Source organism: Pygocentrus nattereri, chromosome 10 (genome assembly GCF_015220715.1).
Source record: "Pygocentrus nattereri isolate fPygNat1 chromosome 10, fPygNat1.pri, whole genome shotgun sequence".
Classification (NCBI taxonomy): domain Eukaryota; kingdom Metazoa; phylum Chordata; class Actinopteri; order Characiformes; family Serrasalmidae; genus Pygocentrus; species Pygocentrus nattereri.
In genome coordinates this window covers 13,957,307-13,975,174 of record NC_051220.1, presented here as the reverse complement: position 1 = coordinate 13,975,174, position 17,868 = coordinate 13,957,307, and the positions used below count along the sequence as shown (strand labels likewise).

Here is a 17,868-nt window from a genome sequence, read left to right as displayed (position 1 = left end):
AGCAGAGGGCTGCTTTGAAAACACAAAGACAGTCATGCTAAGATGAAACCAACAACTCACTTGAATCTTTCTTTTTATTAAACAGTCCTGTCCAACTGCCACAATAAAAAAAAACACTTCTATGATTATTAGTGTGCTTTATCACCCACGAATATGAAAATCTACATTTCCACTTCTACCCTGCACTTCACTCCACACATTTCCACCAAAATATATTGCATCAACATTACTGATGAAAAATTGCATAGCACAAAAACTAAGGAACTTCAAAAAATTAGACATTAGACAAATTATAATTAACAAAGCTAATTAATACAAGCATACTAATTCTCTCACTAAGGATAGGCCTGGTATGTTAGGGGTTTTAGCAGTGGAAAGCCCCTGAAAATGTAATAGCTTCGGGATCAAGCATGAACCTCCAAAGAATAGCAGAAGATAAGAACCTGCAGAAACGTTTTTTTTTTTGGAGGCCATTAATAAATCAGGAGTTAAAGTTCCTTGAGAGGATGGAACAGGTTTTTACAGCCAAGAAATGAAGAGAAAAAAAACAATGTCATATATGATTGGAAGCAGGGGTGTCCAAGAGAATTGCAGAGTTAGGATGAAAAATTATATGCGGAAGGTAACGGGAGGGGTGCACCAAGAGGGTTACAAAAAAAGGATGTTTTATGACCATCTTGCCACCTGAAGCTCAATAAATGAAGATGGGACCTTTTCCTCCCCTCCATAAGAACTCAGTGGCTGAAGTCTTTTATTCTACTTTCTTTTGTTTCTGGTTGAATACTTTTGTTCATTTTTGAAAGTGATTAGACAATAACTAAAACAAAACCACAGTACAGAACCGACAACTGTGAGAAGGGTTTAAAGGTGATGGTTTAGACATGTAGTTTGAATGCAGAGGACTTGTCATTCAAATCCTAAATAATGTCCCATTTGTACACACATTTCAAATTACCACCACATGGGTAGGACTCCTGAGGACTCCATTCTCCAACATCAAATGAAAGAACCTCTGCTTTTAACTGAACTTCACTCATAGGCAATCGTAATAACTAAACTAAAACTTGATGTAATTGGGGGTATGCTGTGTGCTGTGTTATTTCTGTGCACATATGGGTCGAATGAGGTCCATTCCTGACCTCTGTCTCACCGGATGCCAGCTAGTGGCAGCAAAGCAGTTCTCCTACAGCCACCAGAGTAACGCTCCTCATTGCAGCAAGGTGTTTATCAGCAATGAAAAAAGAAGAACCTTTGATGAAAGAAAAGAACCTATCTTAAAAACATTCAACCCCACGCACATGCAAGCTTTTGGGAATAGTCACGATCTTGCAGCTATCTTGCCACGTTCTTGGCATGCAAGAGGGAAGGAGACAGATATTGAAGATGAGTGCTGCCACTGTCCTTTGTCATGGAGGTGGACCATTGCAGCAGCATGTGCGAGCATCCACCATACATCATGCAAGAAAGCTCTACACTATGGCCGTTAAGCTCCCTGCCAGAGATTCCTCTGCTGTTTTTTCCACTTCATCGTTCATCACACAGACATCACACACATATATGAGTGATGGAAATATAAAAATGAAAACCACTATGTAGTTGTCTCATGATACAGGTTTTATCAAACAATAGATTTGGCCATAATTATTTCCTTAGTAATCATTGATTATGTTGTTGCAAACACCTACATGGTCCAGTGCAACTTAGACCTAATTTTATGCCATCTTTAGCTTATATATTATTTTGGCTTTGACTAATTTGTAAGTCATATATTAAATAATATCACTGAGTAACTCAATAAGTTTTGGTAATAAAAGCCTTTACCACTTTGAAATAAACACATCCATTCGTTACACCTGATGTGAGTTAACTGCTGTTTCTTCTCATTAAATGGTACATACCTGCAAGCTAATAGCTCCTGCTTGAGGAAAAACTTCAGAACAATGAACGGATGCAAACCTCCATCTATTTGCTTTAGATAAAAAGGGTATTTTCCACCACTATAGCAGAAGTGCTATAGAATTCAGCTAAAGTTGCCTAAGTGAAACCAGGAAACACTAAAATTTCACAATTTTACAACTATCAAGAAAACTGTAACACTTAACCATACAGAAAATGCTTAAAACTTTCTTGAGGCAATGCATCACACTCTGGGAAAGCCACAGCAGAGACAATGGTGATGAAGTTCTGCCATATACTAACAACTCCATAACAATCCACTGTTTTACTATGAAAATAAAATGTTACATATTATTTAAAAATCTTTACCAAGACTTTTAAACTCAAAATAGTCATTTTAATAGATTTTTTTCCCTAACATGTTGATTACTGCCTCTAAAGCATTGTCATTAGGTAATCCGTCAGCGGATACCAGTATAATACAAAAAAATGGTCAGTTGTAAATAACTCCACCCTCAAGACAATTTATACATAAAAAATGCCATTTAAATGTTGTTAAATGTACACAAACATTTAGATTGTTGGTGCAGTTTATCAATTAAGAATGGATTTCTGCGTCAAGAAGTTATGACATTGTTATTATTAGCATTGTTGTTGCAGCATTGGGTCCTGTGATGTTACATCATTATTGTTATTAAGAGGGGGAAAAGCTACCACACACACACACACACACACACACACAAAATCTGGATATTTCTGATCCACTATTTCCTCTACTGAATTCAAAATCACCTGTTGAAGTGCTTTTCTTTCTTACAGCAAGAGAAGCAAACTACACCATCATTAAAACTAATCAGAACTTCTAACCCCACCCACTGCTGACATTGTCATGGAAACTCAGCCAAGAGCGGGCTTCCGATATTGGCATAATAGAGCAAGCGAGAGAGAGAGAGAGTGAGATTTCTGTCAATCTCTTCTCCTTCATGGTTTTGTGGCTAGCTGGAGCTTCTCTCCTGACCTTCACTTCAGGCTGAGAGGAAGTGATGTCGCTATTGTATGTGCACTCCACCACCCCACATTCATTCTCCGTAAGAAGAGCACAAAACCAGAATGATGTTCACTGGTTAATCACTCATCATCACAGTTCACCCCAGGGGACAATTATCTAATCATAGATGTTATCAGATTTTTCACTTCATTATTCAAATATGCCCAAATGTGACATGACAGAGGAAATGCAAATGGAATTTAAAAAAAAATGCTGTTACATATTCATATCACTATTCAAACTGTGCAACATCTCATCAGCTTCATTTTCTTTTATAATCAAGTTCAGGAAGATGTGCATAGAAGAACTGCCTTCCATACATTTCTTTGTTGTGTTATTACATGGAAAGACAGTTATATTTTGATGGAATTTGACGAGCATGTTTCCAGCAATTAGTTTACCTCAATATTATGTAAGTAATATGCCTGTAGAAGGCAACAGACATTGTCCTAAAACAGGTTTTCTGAAATATTGGTCTAGATCTCTAATGAGCATCCACAAAGACGACAGTAAAAGGAAAAACACCTTTAGCACCTTTAGGAAGAGATTTTGAAAGGAACCAAGACTCAAAAGGGGAGCCCATGTTAGCATTTTAGCATCCAAGCACCAATCTTCGCTTAGCTTACACTGCACTAATTTCATGATCAGGGCTTTGGCAGGGACTTATATGATACTTATAAATAAGACAGCGCTACAAATGCGGCTTGTTAGCTGTGCTGGTTGTATAGGCTCTGGTTATTTCAGTGGTTAAGTTAAGCAATACTTTCTTTTTTTTTAATCCCACAAATGGGGAAATTCCACCTCTGCATTTAACCCAGGTGTGAAACACCACATACACACTAGTGAATACACACACTAGCGGGCAGTGAACACACTTGCCCGGAGCGGTGGGCAGCCCTATCCACAGTGCCCGGAGAGCAATTGGGGGTTAGGTGTCTTGCTCAAGGACACCTCAGTCATGGACTGTCGGCACTGGGGATCGAATTGGCGACCTTCCGGTGGCCAGTTTCCTAACCTCCAGCCCACGACTGCCCCAAGCTGTTAAAAAGGAACAGCTGCTTTGTTTCCTCTTGACAGGTGAATAACATTCATTTATTTTTGCTGTTTTACAGAATCAATATGTTTGTATTTTGTCCAGTCTGCTTGTCTGTGGTTAACTTCACAGTAGTAACTGTAGTGAGAGTTTGCTAACCCACAACCTAGCCAAGGTTAGTAAAGTTACATTACTTACTTTGCTATTGTTTGCTCTATCGCTATATCATGGCATTTTTCTGTGTAATGCTAGTGAAGGGCTTTCTGGACACCAAGATCTAAAAAAGTGCTGTTTGCCCTGGCAATGCACAGCCATAGATTCGGGGGTAAAGCTTCTAAAGGAGCATTGAAGGGAGGGGTGTATTTGTTTGTTGTTGAGTATCGCTTCTGCTCCTTTAAATGTGGCATCCAGTACCTCTCTCAATCGGTATTGGTTATCAGTTAATCGTGCTGAAAGGCAATCGGTATTGGCCCCAAAACCGTATCTCAGTCCATCTCTACTCCAATGACTTGGACAGACTTGTAGATGTTTCACAATGAATGCAAAACCAAAGCTGAAAATAGAAAATAAAAATTTAGCAGAATTTTTTGAGCAGCCTTAAAAAAATACAATCTTTTAGTAGTAGACTCCCATAGCTCTGTGAGCTGTGGCCTCACCAAGTGATTAGATTAGGAACTCAGATTTACAAGTGTGCTGAAGGATTGCTAAAGCTGAATAGTACAAAAATGTACAGCTAAAACATAAAAAACAGAAGATTGCTTTGTCCTCTTGTAAACAAGCATGTTAGGGCATTTCCCTTCACAACCAGACAAACAAAAACATGAAAAAGACAGTTACACTTCATTACAAGGGATCTTACAGTGGTCTGATTCCCCAAATCAGTGAGTGATTTGATAGAGGGTGATGTCAGATTCAGAAACAGGCCTAAAGCTTTGTAATTCCAGCTTCAAACAAGGCATAAACTGAGATGTTATCTAATAGTATAGCACAAGTGAATGAAAGACTGGATTCCAATGAAATTGTAATAAGCCATAAAGGTATAAAAGGGTTTATGTTAAACATGTTCTAAGACTCCTGTAAAGTAAAACACAGTATAAAAATGCACCATAAGGAAATACATGATTACAATCCCAAGCTTCCCAGCATCCTGCTGAGAATGAAAGCATACTAATGGAAGTTTAGCCTTCTTCAAGCTTCATCCCATTAAATCACAGCTTTCACTGAAGATGGCAAACACATCATCAGTACTTAGAAACCAGATGTCTTGTTGAGAGGAGGATTTACTGATCTAAAAGCACTTCTATCACAGATAAGCGCACAAGAAGCAAACTGAAGATAGGATTGTTATTATAATGGAGCACTTCACACGAGGTAAAGCAGGAGAACACTGCAAAGCAGTTAACATGCAGCTGGAAAACTACAAACGTTTAGCAACATTATAGCTGCACGTCTACAAAAGCGCATCGATTTCACAAGGCGTGAGTCGGTCTTTGAATCGATTACATCACTGAGTGGACAGCACGGGCAATAAAGCCAGAGAATTAGTCCCAAAATGCACAAAGGATCACGGTGTTACGACATGATAATTAATGCTGTCGACTTCCTCAGAGCCTAAACTGGAGAAAGCACCGGGCCCTGAATTCTGCCTCTTGTGTGAAAAAGGGAGAGCTCCTCTAGACTGCGCCGCTTATTTCCCTCACAAAACAAAGCCACAAGATGAATGGCTGGCTGACTTCATGATGGCCACACAGCTACGTGGGGTTAAAGCTAACCGTTACTAAGCTAAAAGTCACATCTGTAGCCACTCAACGTAGTGTTCAGAAAGTAATAATGCGCTATAGGCCTATATAGCAAAGCTACAGTGGGCTACTTTCGTCGACCCACATATGTTTATACGGTACTGACCTCAAATGGACACAATCTGCATACCGGCATTCTATGTCAAATAATTCACATATGCAACTAATGACGAAGAATTACACAACAGCAGTTATCGTAGTCATAATTGCCGTACCTCAAGTGAGTCACCTGCTTGTGATGAGAAATCATGTTGCACTAACATTCCTGCTTTTTCGCAAAGAGAGCCTAATATGGCACGAAATGAATTCGCAACCGTCTACATTTCTGTAAAAACACTTGCACTCGCTGTTTACACGGAGATCTGCAGACAGACATACGCACACATTAAGTATTTATTTTAAAAATATCGGCCTTTCCGGCGGTCTCAAATGCCAGCTAAACGTCCGTTATTTTCATTCGTGTCAGTAGCGGTGAAAGCAGCTAACTAGCAACAGGCCGGAAAACAGAGAGAGAGAGAGAGAGAGAGAGAGAGAGAGAGAGAGAGAGAGACTGGCTCACCGATTCCTTTTTGTTTCTAAATCACGTCGTAGCGGCGACGGGCTCTCTTCGATGGACAACGGAGGAAACGGGGTCCCTGCAGAGTGGGGATCTCGGGTAACGGAGATGCTTGGACACGAGACTATGTGGAGAGACTCCGGCGGAAACAGGAACTGAAAGAGCCCGGGCTGCACGGAGAGCTGCTGCTGCTGTTGCTGCTGCTGCTGGGCTCTTCAGGAGGCTTCACAGTGCGCATGCGCGCCTCGTATCGCCCTCTTTCTCATGGACTGTGTTGAAGTCCACGGGTATCAGGCTCCGTCCATTCGCTCATGTGCTCAGTTGTATTCAAATGTAAAAGACACATTTATGACTACATTTTTTCAGAACGATGGCAGTTCAATACAGGAAGCAATATAATAAATGAACAAATGAATGCATATAGAATATACTAAAATAATTGGCATTTAAATTAATTTAATTGTGGCGACCCCTAAAGGGAGCAGCCGAAAGAAGAAGAAGATATTAAGATAAGAAAATATACCTTTATACTCTCCACAGCATAGGCGTAATAGAAAAAGGAAAACAGTGAAACTATGAATGCAAACTATGAATGATGTAGGGGTGATGCTTTTCTAGTAAATAATGATCTCTGAATGAAATAGCCAGACACTCTCTGAGGAACCATGACTTTTATTTTATGCCAGGTAAATGCACTTCTGCACCTGATATTACCACAGGATTGAGTTGAAATTGACCTGAATACTGTCACAACAGTCCCACCCGGCGGTACAAGTTGGGAAGCACAAGAACAGAAAAACAGGGTTTGAATGCTCTTCTGGTCTGAAACGTGATCAAAAGTGTCTTTACTGTATTACAAGGACAAGTGCCTCTTTTTCGTGTTAAAGATTCTAGTGTTCAAGATGTGCCTAAAAAGAAATTTCAACATAATAATTTTATCTATGTAAAAACAAAAATGAATGCAGACTTTAGATCTTATATTACTAATCACATTAAACGACCATTTTCCGTATTAAGGGACATCCTCCCCATTTGTTTCGACGAAATATACAAGAAATGAATCACAACCTTTCTACAAACGTTCAGCTGTCAAACTACAACGTTGCATTTCACTTCCAATGTAATCCACGGTCACAACTTTGCCTGACATCGATATCATAACTAAGAAAATATTCGATCTGTGAAAAAGAAAAGACTAACGAAGTGCGGGATGGGCTTCAGGTACACGTGAACAATTCCCTAATGGATAAATAGTGCTTAATTTGCGTGTAGATACCAAATTCTTATATGTCATAGTGTGCACTATATTTGGAGAAGCGAACAATTTGAGATTAAGCCTAATAAGTAACACTGCTTTCATTGTTATTTAAGTAAACTGGCGCAAAACATCTGCAAGACACCTTTAGCTTCTATTTTCTATTTTAACTACATTTCCAAGAGACAGATTATTTTCGAGTTTCTTTCTTTATTTACCTCTTCTATTATTTTTACAGCATTCTTCTAGTTCTAATGTCCTTATTTAACGTGCGTGTTTTAGCTTCGCATTTAAATCTAGAAAATCAGATCCGCTGAGGAACGAAAACGCGACGTATTCTTGTTTACAGTGATGGAGGACGCCGAGACTGCGCATGCGTCTTGAGCGGTGACACTTCCATAGCAACCAGTGAAGACAACATGGTGAGTAGCTAATCCATCCTCAGTATTTCTCTCTAATACAGGGTTAGCTACAGTATTACCCAACACAGTAGAGAGGGAACGACGTCTTGCAATAAAGGGGAATCCAAACGTTTCATTTTATAACGAAACGGAATGCTATAAAATGAATTAGCTTGTTAGTTCACCTAACGCGACTGGTTCGGCCACAGTGAGTTATGGTGCGCCGTGCTAACTACTAGGCTAGCTAGCGTTGGTTGGGTGAGCCAACGTTTGCAATATAAACGGCAAAGCGGAATGATATTAAAGAAATTGATCAGGATTTGGTCCTACGAGAGGTTAAGCGAAAAGAATTGATCTCATATTAACCTTTTATTGAGTATGCATGCTACTAATGAAAATATAATTAATGGCACTTCTTGTAGACGATTAAGCAGCTAGGTTAGCTAGGTTAAGTCAGGCAAGTTTGCACATGTATTGCTGGTTTTTACAATATACAGATTCGCTGTCTGTCTCTTTAGGCAAAAGCAACTACTATTAAAGAGGCATTGGCGAAGTGGGTAAGGACCTTTAATCACTGACTTGTTTGCGGTACAGTATTATCACAGTTAATGGCAATACAGTTAACTTAGGTTGATGCAGTTGATCTCAGTATTACCGCAACAGTGATGTTCGTGACCCTGGTTGGTTTTCGTTAGGAGGAAAAATCAGGAGAGAAAGTCGGTGAGGCTAAAGCAGTGAAACTATATGGCCAAATTCCTCCAATTGAAAAGATGGACGCTTCTCTCTCAACCCTTATCAACTGCGAGTGAGTTTTCCTCCTATATTTGACTGTCATTATCCATTTATCATCTCCCTTGTTAGTTAACTACTACATTTTTGTCATGTTTGTTTATATTTGCTGTCCAGGAAACTGTCGTTGTCAACGAACTGTATTGAAAAAATTGCCAACTTGAACGGATTAAGTGAGTATACACGATTTTCACATCTTAAATACAAAAACAAACGTACTAATAATAATATTAATAATGCTAGTAATAATAATAATAAAACATAATAATTATTGTGTAGAAGAAAGATATTATTGTGCTGTTTCTCTTAGAGAATTTGAAGATATTATCTTTGGGCCGAAACAACATCAAGAACCTTAATGGACTAGTAAGTGAAAATAATACACCACACTTAAAAAAAGGGTTATATATGAAAAATGTTATGTCACTAGACTGAATTTCAAAGCTGACAGAGCAAGAATCTTGATTTGTTGACTTGCTGTTTGAAATTCAGATAACTCAAAATTTTGAGCCTGGTTACTATTTCTTTGCTAAAATCCAGTTTTTTACAGTGCAGAATTACATTCATACTAAAGAATGAAAAGACGTCTTTTAATTGTGGTTCAGAGAAACACACTTTTCTGGGTTAAAATGGCAAAGTAAATAAAATAAAGTATTAATAATGGTTTTCCCCTGGTGGCTGACTAATGAATTAACAGATGAACATTAATGTCTGTTTAAAAGTGCACTTGTTTGCTAAGGGTTAAGAATGAATATTCAGCTGTTTGTCAGGGGAAGAAAAAATACAGAGAATCTGTACTTAAGTGAAAATATGAGTTCAGAAACATACTCAATTACTGTGGAAGTATGGAGCCATGAATATACATGAATGAAAGGAGAAAGCATATACATTTAAACATACACAAATAATTTGTTGAAATCAATTAAGGTTTTGTTTTCTGTGATATGGAGAGTAATTTGCACAAAGACAAATTAGTGTGTTTCATTTTGCACTGGTTGGACTTTGGTTAGATGTTTTAATAAAAACAATTAATAAATAAAATCTGTGGGAGCTCATTTGTAGGAGACGAAGAGAAAAATCTCCTAGTCTTCAAATACTTTTAAGATCTAAAGGAAAATGTAAGGAGTGAAAAGTATGGAAATGTAATAAAGAGTACAACTATTGAATTCCAGCAGTACTCAAGTAAAGTAAACATTTTTAAAGAAGCACAATTACTCAAGTAATGTCTACCCCTGGTTCTTGTGGCCTGTAGGAGGCAGTAGGGGACACTTTGGAGGAACTCTGGATCTCCTACAATCTCATTGAGAAGCTGAAGGGAATCCATGTTATGAAGAAGCTCAGAGTTCTCTACATGTCCAACAACTTAGTCAAAGAATGGGGTGAGCATGTAAAAAAAAACACTCTGAACATTTGATATTGCTTTGTTATAACCATGTCATAATTTTTGTACTTACACATTTTCTGTATGGTGCCATATTAGGGGAGTTTGTGAAACTGGCAGACCTTCCATCACTGGTAGACCTGGTCTTTGTGGGGAATCCTTTAGAAGAGAAGTACTCTGCTGAGGGGACGTGGATAGATGAGGCAACTAAAAGAGTCCCCAGTCTAAAGAAACTTGATGGTAAGTAGCAAACATCAAAATTTCCTAATAAACAATTCTGCTTGTTTTGCATTGCTTGTAATATAAACAGATATGAATGAACACATATAGCTACTTAAGGCTGATTTATACTAATGCACTACTTTTTATACTAAGGATAGAATTTATACTAGTGATATATATGAAAGGACATAGCATAGCTATGTTGCAGTACAAAGAATTCAGTGGACAAGCATAGCTCACAGAGGATTGCAAAGGCTACTGAATTTACTCATTCTCAACGACACATGCAAATTTGCATTGATATACCTCAAACAAATGCCAATTGGCAACCCTACACTGGGCAGGATGAGACCCAACAATACTTGAACCGAACCAGAACTAAACAAAATAACAAACTTTTTTGGAAGGGTGCAGGACATTTCTTGTGAAGAGATGCTATACTGAGTGTTATGCGCTTTCCTATTTATTTTTCAACTAGTGAACTGGCTCCTCTTCTTTTATCATTGACTGTTGAAAGATCAGCAAGCAGAAGAGCAACCTTACAAACATTTAAATGATCCATCTAATATTAGAACAAGATTGAAAGAAGACTAAGCAAGCCTAGTTTTGCCAGACCACCATCGGCTGCATAAGTACCAAACAGCACGGGGAGCTCCAACAACCATTCAGAGCAAGTCTTTCCTCTTGAAAATGTTGACAGATGGTACTGAAGGACTTTATGGTATGGCTTCAGCTCTCAAAGCATTAAAAATTGGTGAACAAACAGCACCAGCAACCGTGACAATGTTGATATTTTTTGTAATTCACTTTTTATTATTTTCCATTTAAATGAAAAGCTCCATCTTCCAACCCTGTCTCACACTCAAATGGGACTTATCAACAGAAACTGATCATACTTGTACCACAGGGCACTTGAAAATTAAGTAACCCCATTCACAACATGAATACATCATAAAGTTAAGCAAGCAAAAGGGACTTCACTTTGGATATTCCAACATTCCATGTATGAAGAGTTCTAGGGGCTGCATTGTTAATTCTTGCAGATCATAGCAGATGATAGGATGTCCAATAATGTAGCCAGTGGACAGGTTGGACCAATGTTGGACGATGAATTTTCTTTGCTGGATTTAAGGTAGCCAGCCATATATTCTGAAATCTTTTCATGATGGAGAATATTGACTCATCATTTAGCAAATGAAGGTCAGGGTCCATGGGGTACGTCTTAGTCAAAGAAGAGATTCAACTACCTCCTTTCAAAATATGTAAAATTTGGGCGCTCCCACATAAAGTTCCTACATTCCCATATGGACAGGAGGTACAATAGAGGTGAGGACTTAAACTTATTAAGTGTCTCAACCTGAGTGTTAGATACGCTTTGCAGCAGATTTACATATGGATGAGACTACGAGGAGATGATTTTTTGTGTTTCTCCTACTACATGCAAAAGCCTTCTGATATTGTCTGAAGCCAGTATAAAATTACCTATCACTTTCTCCAACCTATGAACTAATTATTTATCAGTGAAATATGATGATATTTAGCATAGTTCAATTCATTCTTGCCTGGTTTTGGTATGACAGAAAGAAGCACAGTATTGAGATTTCTATCAAGATTCCCTTTTCAGTAGCAATTTGAGTCATATTGACAACGTAGATATGATTGGTCAGCCTGATATTAAATGCATGCTGCAACACAGAAAATCCATTTGATTCTGTTCAAAAGTTTTACTGCATGTAGTAGTCTGTCAGTTTTATACTAGATGGAATTAGCATGCATGTGTACATTTTCAAAACCCTTTTTTCCATCAGTAAAAATCAGTCTCAGTTTTAAACTTACCTCACACCCCTTTGTTTAATAAAAGTCAGTGGTTCCCAAACATTTTATAGTCCTGTACCCCTTATTTGACCATTTGCTGCATACCCCTTGTCACTTCTCATACATACATGTGCACATATTGCCATGATGCATATGTAAGACATTTAGCCTTATAAAATCAATCCTTCTGAAATTATCATACATACTTATGATGCAAGACATCAGATCAGACATTATGATGCAATGACACTTCACACCAGATATACTCAATAATTAAGCAACAGAACACGAGAGGGAGTGTGCAAATAATTTCGCGATAACACACTCCCTTAAATAACGTAAGAAATTAATAAATTGGGCCGTGAACGTGGCATTTAATATGTTTTAATGTTAGCAGTTTTGTGCGCCAAATTGTAATTCCTCAACAAACAGCTTATTGCTACTTCACAGTAACAAATCTGCTCACTTGCTGCTCAGCCAGCAGTTCGTTCTCTAGCTCTTTACACTAAATTCTCAAACTTTCATTACCACTGAGCAAGCATTTTTGTTTTTTTATTGCGGCGGTTTTATGGCTACAGTCAGATTTGATCAGACTCTGAAGATTAGACTACACGTTTGGCGAATGGTTTTCGGTTCATTTTTAACTAATTCCAAGTTGTTTAGGTTTTCTCCTGTCACGGCTGCCGACTGAAAAGCTTGCTCAGTGGTAATGGAATCAGTATGGGAATTTAGTGTAGTTTCATCTTCAGAGTCTGACTAAACTGGCTGCAGGTGAAATGTAAGCTTTGAAGTATCCATTTTCTTTTTGTGCGCAAAGTAAGAAGTAAAAAAACGTTCAAATAGCTTGAGTGTCTCTTATCAAAATCGTTCCTTAGCAACGGCATCTCAGAGGAGTGATACAGTGTTTGTGACTAAACCTGTGATGTTATGATGAAATAACAGCATAGTTAGAATGCTTCTCAACCAATCAGCTTGCGTGGCCAGAACTAACTGTTGTATAATACTGAATAAATAATGTCATTCACAAGTGCAGAGTGATCTACATGAGGGTACATATGCATGTGTTAGAAGCTGTAAAATGAACATTGAGTAACAAAATGTTCACTAAAGTGCCACAGATCATATTCAGCACAGTATCATCACCCATTTAGTAAGCTAACAATTACCCTAAAATAACCCCACAGCCTCTACAGCCTTTAATGCTTTAAAATGTAATATTCACAGTTGTACAAGTTCACAAGTTTACAAGTACAAGTGCACTTTTTAGATGCTCCCTTAAAGAGCACTTCAGGGCTTTTGTTGAGTAAATTCAAAGGATACATTTAAAATATTATTGGTTGTACAACCCCTTTCCAAAAAGGTTGGGTGTAAAATGGAAATAAAAACAGAATGCAGTTATATGCCAATTATTTAAACCCTATGATTTATTGAAAATAGTACAACTATAAGCGTTTCAAGTGTTGAAAGAACTTGAGGATTTCATCATCTACAGTAAATAATATTGTTAAAAGATTCAGTCCCCACTAAAAACATTTGGTGCATTATGAAACGAAAAAGTTCAGTTCCCAAATACTTCCAGATTGTTGTTAAAAGAAGAGGTGGTGCACTACAATGGTAAACATGCCTCTGTCCTGACTTTGCTGAAATGTGTTGCTGGCATCAAATTCAAAATGGGTATATATATATAAAAAAAAACAATAAAAAATCTCTCAATTTTAACATGTGATAAATTTATTGTATTTTAACCCCATCAGTTAAATATGCAGTTTACATGATTTGCACATAATTGCATACAGTGGGGTAAAAAGTATTTAGTCAGCCACTAATTGTGCAAGTTCTCCTACTTAGAAAGATGAGAGAGGTCTGTAATTTTCATCATAGGTACACTTCAACTATGAGAGACAATATGAGAAAAAAAAATCCAGGAAATCACATTATAGGATTTTTAAAGAATTTATTTGTAAATTATGGTGGAAATAATTATTTGGTCACCCACAAACAAGCAAGATTTCTGGCTCTCACAGACCTGTAACTTCTTCTTTAAGAAGCTCTTCTGTCCTCCGCTCGTTACCTGTATTAATGGCACCTGTTTGACCTCGTTATCTGTATAAAAGACACCTGTCCACAGCCTCAAACAGTCAGACTCCAAACTCAACCATGTCCAAGACCAAAGAGCTGTCGAAGGACACCAGGAAGAAAATTGTAGACCTGCACCAGGCTGGGAAGAGTGAATCTACAATAGGCAAGCAGGTTGGTGTCAATAAATCAACTGTGGGAGCAATTGTACGAAAATGGAAGACATACAAGACCACCGATAATCTCCCTCGATCTGGGGCCCCACGCAAGACCTCATCCGATGGGGTCAAAATGATCATGAGAACGGTGAACAAAAATCCCAGAACTACACGGAGGGACCTGATGAACGACCTGCAGAGAGCTGGGACCAAAGTAACAAAGGCTACCCTCAGTAACACACTACGCCGAGAGGGACTCAAATCCTGCAGTGCCAGGCGTGTCCCCCTGCTTAAGCCAGTACATGTCCAGGCCCGTCTGAAGTTTGCCAGAGATCATATGGATGATCCAGAAGAGGACTGGGAGAATATCATGTGGTCAGATGAAACCAAAATAGAACTTTTTGGTAAAAACTCAACTCGTCGTTTTTGGAGGAAAAAGAATGCTGAGGTGCATCCCAAGAACACCATACCTACTGTGAAGCATGGAGGTGGAAACATCATGCTTTGGGGCTGTTTTTCTGCAAAGGGGACAGGACGACTGATTCGTGTTAAGGGAAGAATGAACGGGGCCATGTATCGTGAGATTTTAAGCCAAAACCTCCTACCATTAGTTAGACCATTGAAGATGGAACGTGGCTGGGTCTTCCAGCATGACAATGATCCCAAACACACCGCTCAGGCAATGAAGGAGTGGCTCCGTAAAAAGCATTTCAAGGTCCTGGAGTGGCCTAGCCAGTCTCCAGACCTCGAACCCCATAGAAAACTTGTGGAGGGAGCTGAAAGTCTGTGTTGCCCAGCAACAGCCCCAAAACATCACTGCTCTAGAGGAGATCTGCAGGAGGAATGGGCCAAAATACCAGCTACTGTGTGTGCAAACCTGGTGAAGACTTGCAGGAAACGTTTGACCTCTGACATTGCCAACAAAGGTTATGTTACAAAGTATTGAGTTGAACTTTTGTCATTGACCAAATACTTATTTTCCACCATAATTTACAAATAAATTCTTTAAAAATTCTACAATGTGATTTCCTGAATTTTTTTTCTCATATTGTCTCTCATAGTTGAAGTGTACCTATGATGAAAATTACAGACCTCTCTCATCTTTCTAAGTAGGAGAACTTGCACAATCAGTGGCTGACTAAATACTTTTTTGCCCCACTGTATATATGTATTTGTATTTATATTTTCCCAATTTATTAATTAATTAATTTATTTTTGTGAAACAGGGTTGTAGTTTGTTCTCTCTGTTCTTAGGAGTGAGAAAATGTAGGTCTGATCATTTTTGCACATTTATTACATGAGAAATTGAAGAAAGAATTTTTAGTATCCAGCAAGTGTTCAATAGAAAGCCAACTGTACTGTGCTCGTTCAGTTTTAATAGCCCTATTAAGTGCGTGCATTTATCATGAGCAAGATGACCAAAAATGTGAAGTGAATGTTCATGAGAATGTCTTCTTCATTTTTTGTAAATTTTGGTTTGGAGACTGAACGCTAACATTTACATTCAGGCCGACATCTACACAAACATCAGCACACAGTGCCCGCACGTGTTCACAAATGCGTAGATGCAAAAATATAAATCATTCTTTAATCACATGCTTGGATGTGCATTAGCACTTTGATTAGCACTTTGATGTCCACATGCAGCTCTGGTATCCGATTTTCACTCTATCTTTAGTAGACAAATCATCAATTAGATTTGTTTTGTATATAATTAGAAACCTTTAAAGTATTCAATCTCCATTCAAGAATTGCTGTAGGTGGAAAGCTTTTGCTTTTTTTTTTTTGGTATTGCACCAGCAACAAAAAACACTGACCATGGGGTGACAGTGGCACTGTTTATATAGTCTGAATATAATCAGTCTTGAGAAAGATACTGATTGTATCTTCAATCTTTATGAAGATGTAATTACTGGGAATCATGCTAATCATGCTCTTCTAACTAATGTAATCCTCAGGGACCCCAGTGATTAAGCATGAAGAGGAAGAGAGAGAAGGGGAGAGTTAACAGAGTCTGCTTTAAAATCTTCTCAGTGGTACAATTTTTAAATGACTCCAATGCCAGAATGTTAGCAATTAAAAAAAACAACAACATGCAGTTAAAAGGGAATACCACCAAGTTTCTGCATAATTCAGCCATTGAAATGTAAACAAAGTCATTCAGAGTGGTTTGATGTTAAATGCTGTGTTTTATAAAAACCTCTTGGTGATGAAAGGAACCAGAGGTCATGATGTTGACAGTGCAAATATATATAAAATTTATTTGCTATTTACAATGATCGCTGAACCTGTCAGCACGTGTGTTATGGTGAAATACTGGTAACTTTTAAAATAATACTTGGTTACTATTTTGCCTTAAAACTACCTGTACATACCTCTCTGTCCTGCATGTGTTTGAGGTCACTTATTTTAAAAATATCGTAGCACAATGTCTCAGGCAATAGGCAATGCCTAACCATTTTATATAATAAGTTTCTGTAATGTTTTAAAGGTATTCACTTCAAATGTCTCATCCTTGTCACCATGGTTCTGAACAATTCTGACTGTTTGTCTAAAATTGTACATTTCACAACAATCCACTCTTAGTGACTGTTCTTTACATAGTAACAATTGAATTGCAAACAATTGAACAATTGAAACACTTGCAAGAATTTGCAGTGAAATTTTCTTTTCAATGCAGATTTTTATATGTTGACTTGATGTGTATATAGGCTTAAGAGCTAATGGTACTTTCTTAGATTTTTAACATCTTTTAAATTCGATCTCAAGAAAAAGCACATTGCAGCTGCTTTTAAATAGTTAAGAAATAAGGTAGTCTAAAAGATTAGCCACTGGACTGGTAACAGAATGAAACTGATGCATTGCAGCAGTTTAATAAAAATGCTTTCAAATTTGTGTATGCGCATTTTATTAGGTATATACAATGTATTTATGTCCCCTAAGGGCATTTCAGTCCCAGATATCACCATTATTTATACTTTCTGTTTACTCACTATAAAAGGACTCTGACTATGCAAAAACCTTAATCTGACCCAACAAAAATTCTGTTGCCAGGTTTTCTAGTAGTAAATTGCTTATTTATGTCATAGTGTACAATGTTGTGTGTTCAAAGCTCTGACTCGTACTAAAGGCACAAAAGGAAAAGTTAACTCTATGGCATGTTTCCAGATTAAAGAAGTAAAATATAATAGAAGTAAATAGATGATGAATCTATATAATTTTGTTTTTTAATCTGTTTTCAACTATTTTTAAATCTTTTGTAATGTAATTTTTAATGTATTTGATTTGTATGCATGTTTTTATGATGTCATATGCAGAAATGTGTAATTGTTAATGTACATTTTGAGATATCTTATAATGTTGCAATAAAAAGAAAAAAAATATGTTTTTGTTTGTATTACTATGTAACTATCGTGAAGTACTGCCTTGGGGTGGAAGG

At 37.7% G+C, this 17,868-nt stretch overlaps 2 protein-coding genes across 4 annotated transcripts in view; one reads left to right on the top strand and one right to left on the bottom strand.

The window, feature by feature from the left end:
* Positions 1-6,561, bottom strand: part of fut8a (fucosyltransferase 8a (alpha (1,6) fucosyltransferase)) — a 140,260-nt gene extending 133,699 nt beyond the window's left edge. For both annotated transcript variants that reach the window (XM_017708791.2, XM_017708790.2), the window contains exon 1: positions 6,336-6,561. The gene's annotated coding sequence lies outside the window, so the exon portion shown is untranslated. The remainder of the gene's footprint in view (positions 1-6,335) is intronic.
* Positions 6,562-7,978: 1,417 nt separating this feature from the next.
* Positions 7,979-17,721, top strand: dnal1 (dynein, axonemal, light chain 1). Of its 2 annotated transcripts, none has more exons than XM_017708784.2 (8): positions 7,979-8,009; positions 8,507-8,545; positions 8,684-8,793; positions 8,895-8,950; positions 9,088-9,143; positions 10,030-10,156; positions 10,258-10,398; positions 16,388-17,721. In XM_017708784.2, the coding sequence occupies exons 1-8, from the start codon at positions 8,007-8,009 to the stop codon at positions 16,435-16,437; spliced, it is 582 nt and encodes a 193-aa protein (XP_017564273.1). In that variant the 5' UTR covers positions 7,979-8,006; the 3' UTR covers positions 16,438-17,721. The 2 variants fall into 2 exon arrangements, with proteins under 2 accessions (XP_017564273.1, XP_037397659.1); XM_037541762.1 differs by lacking the exon at positions 7,979-8,009 and adding an exon at positions 8,143-8,323.
* The last annotated feature ends 147 nt before the right edge of the window (positions 17,722-17,868 follow it).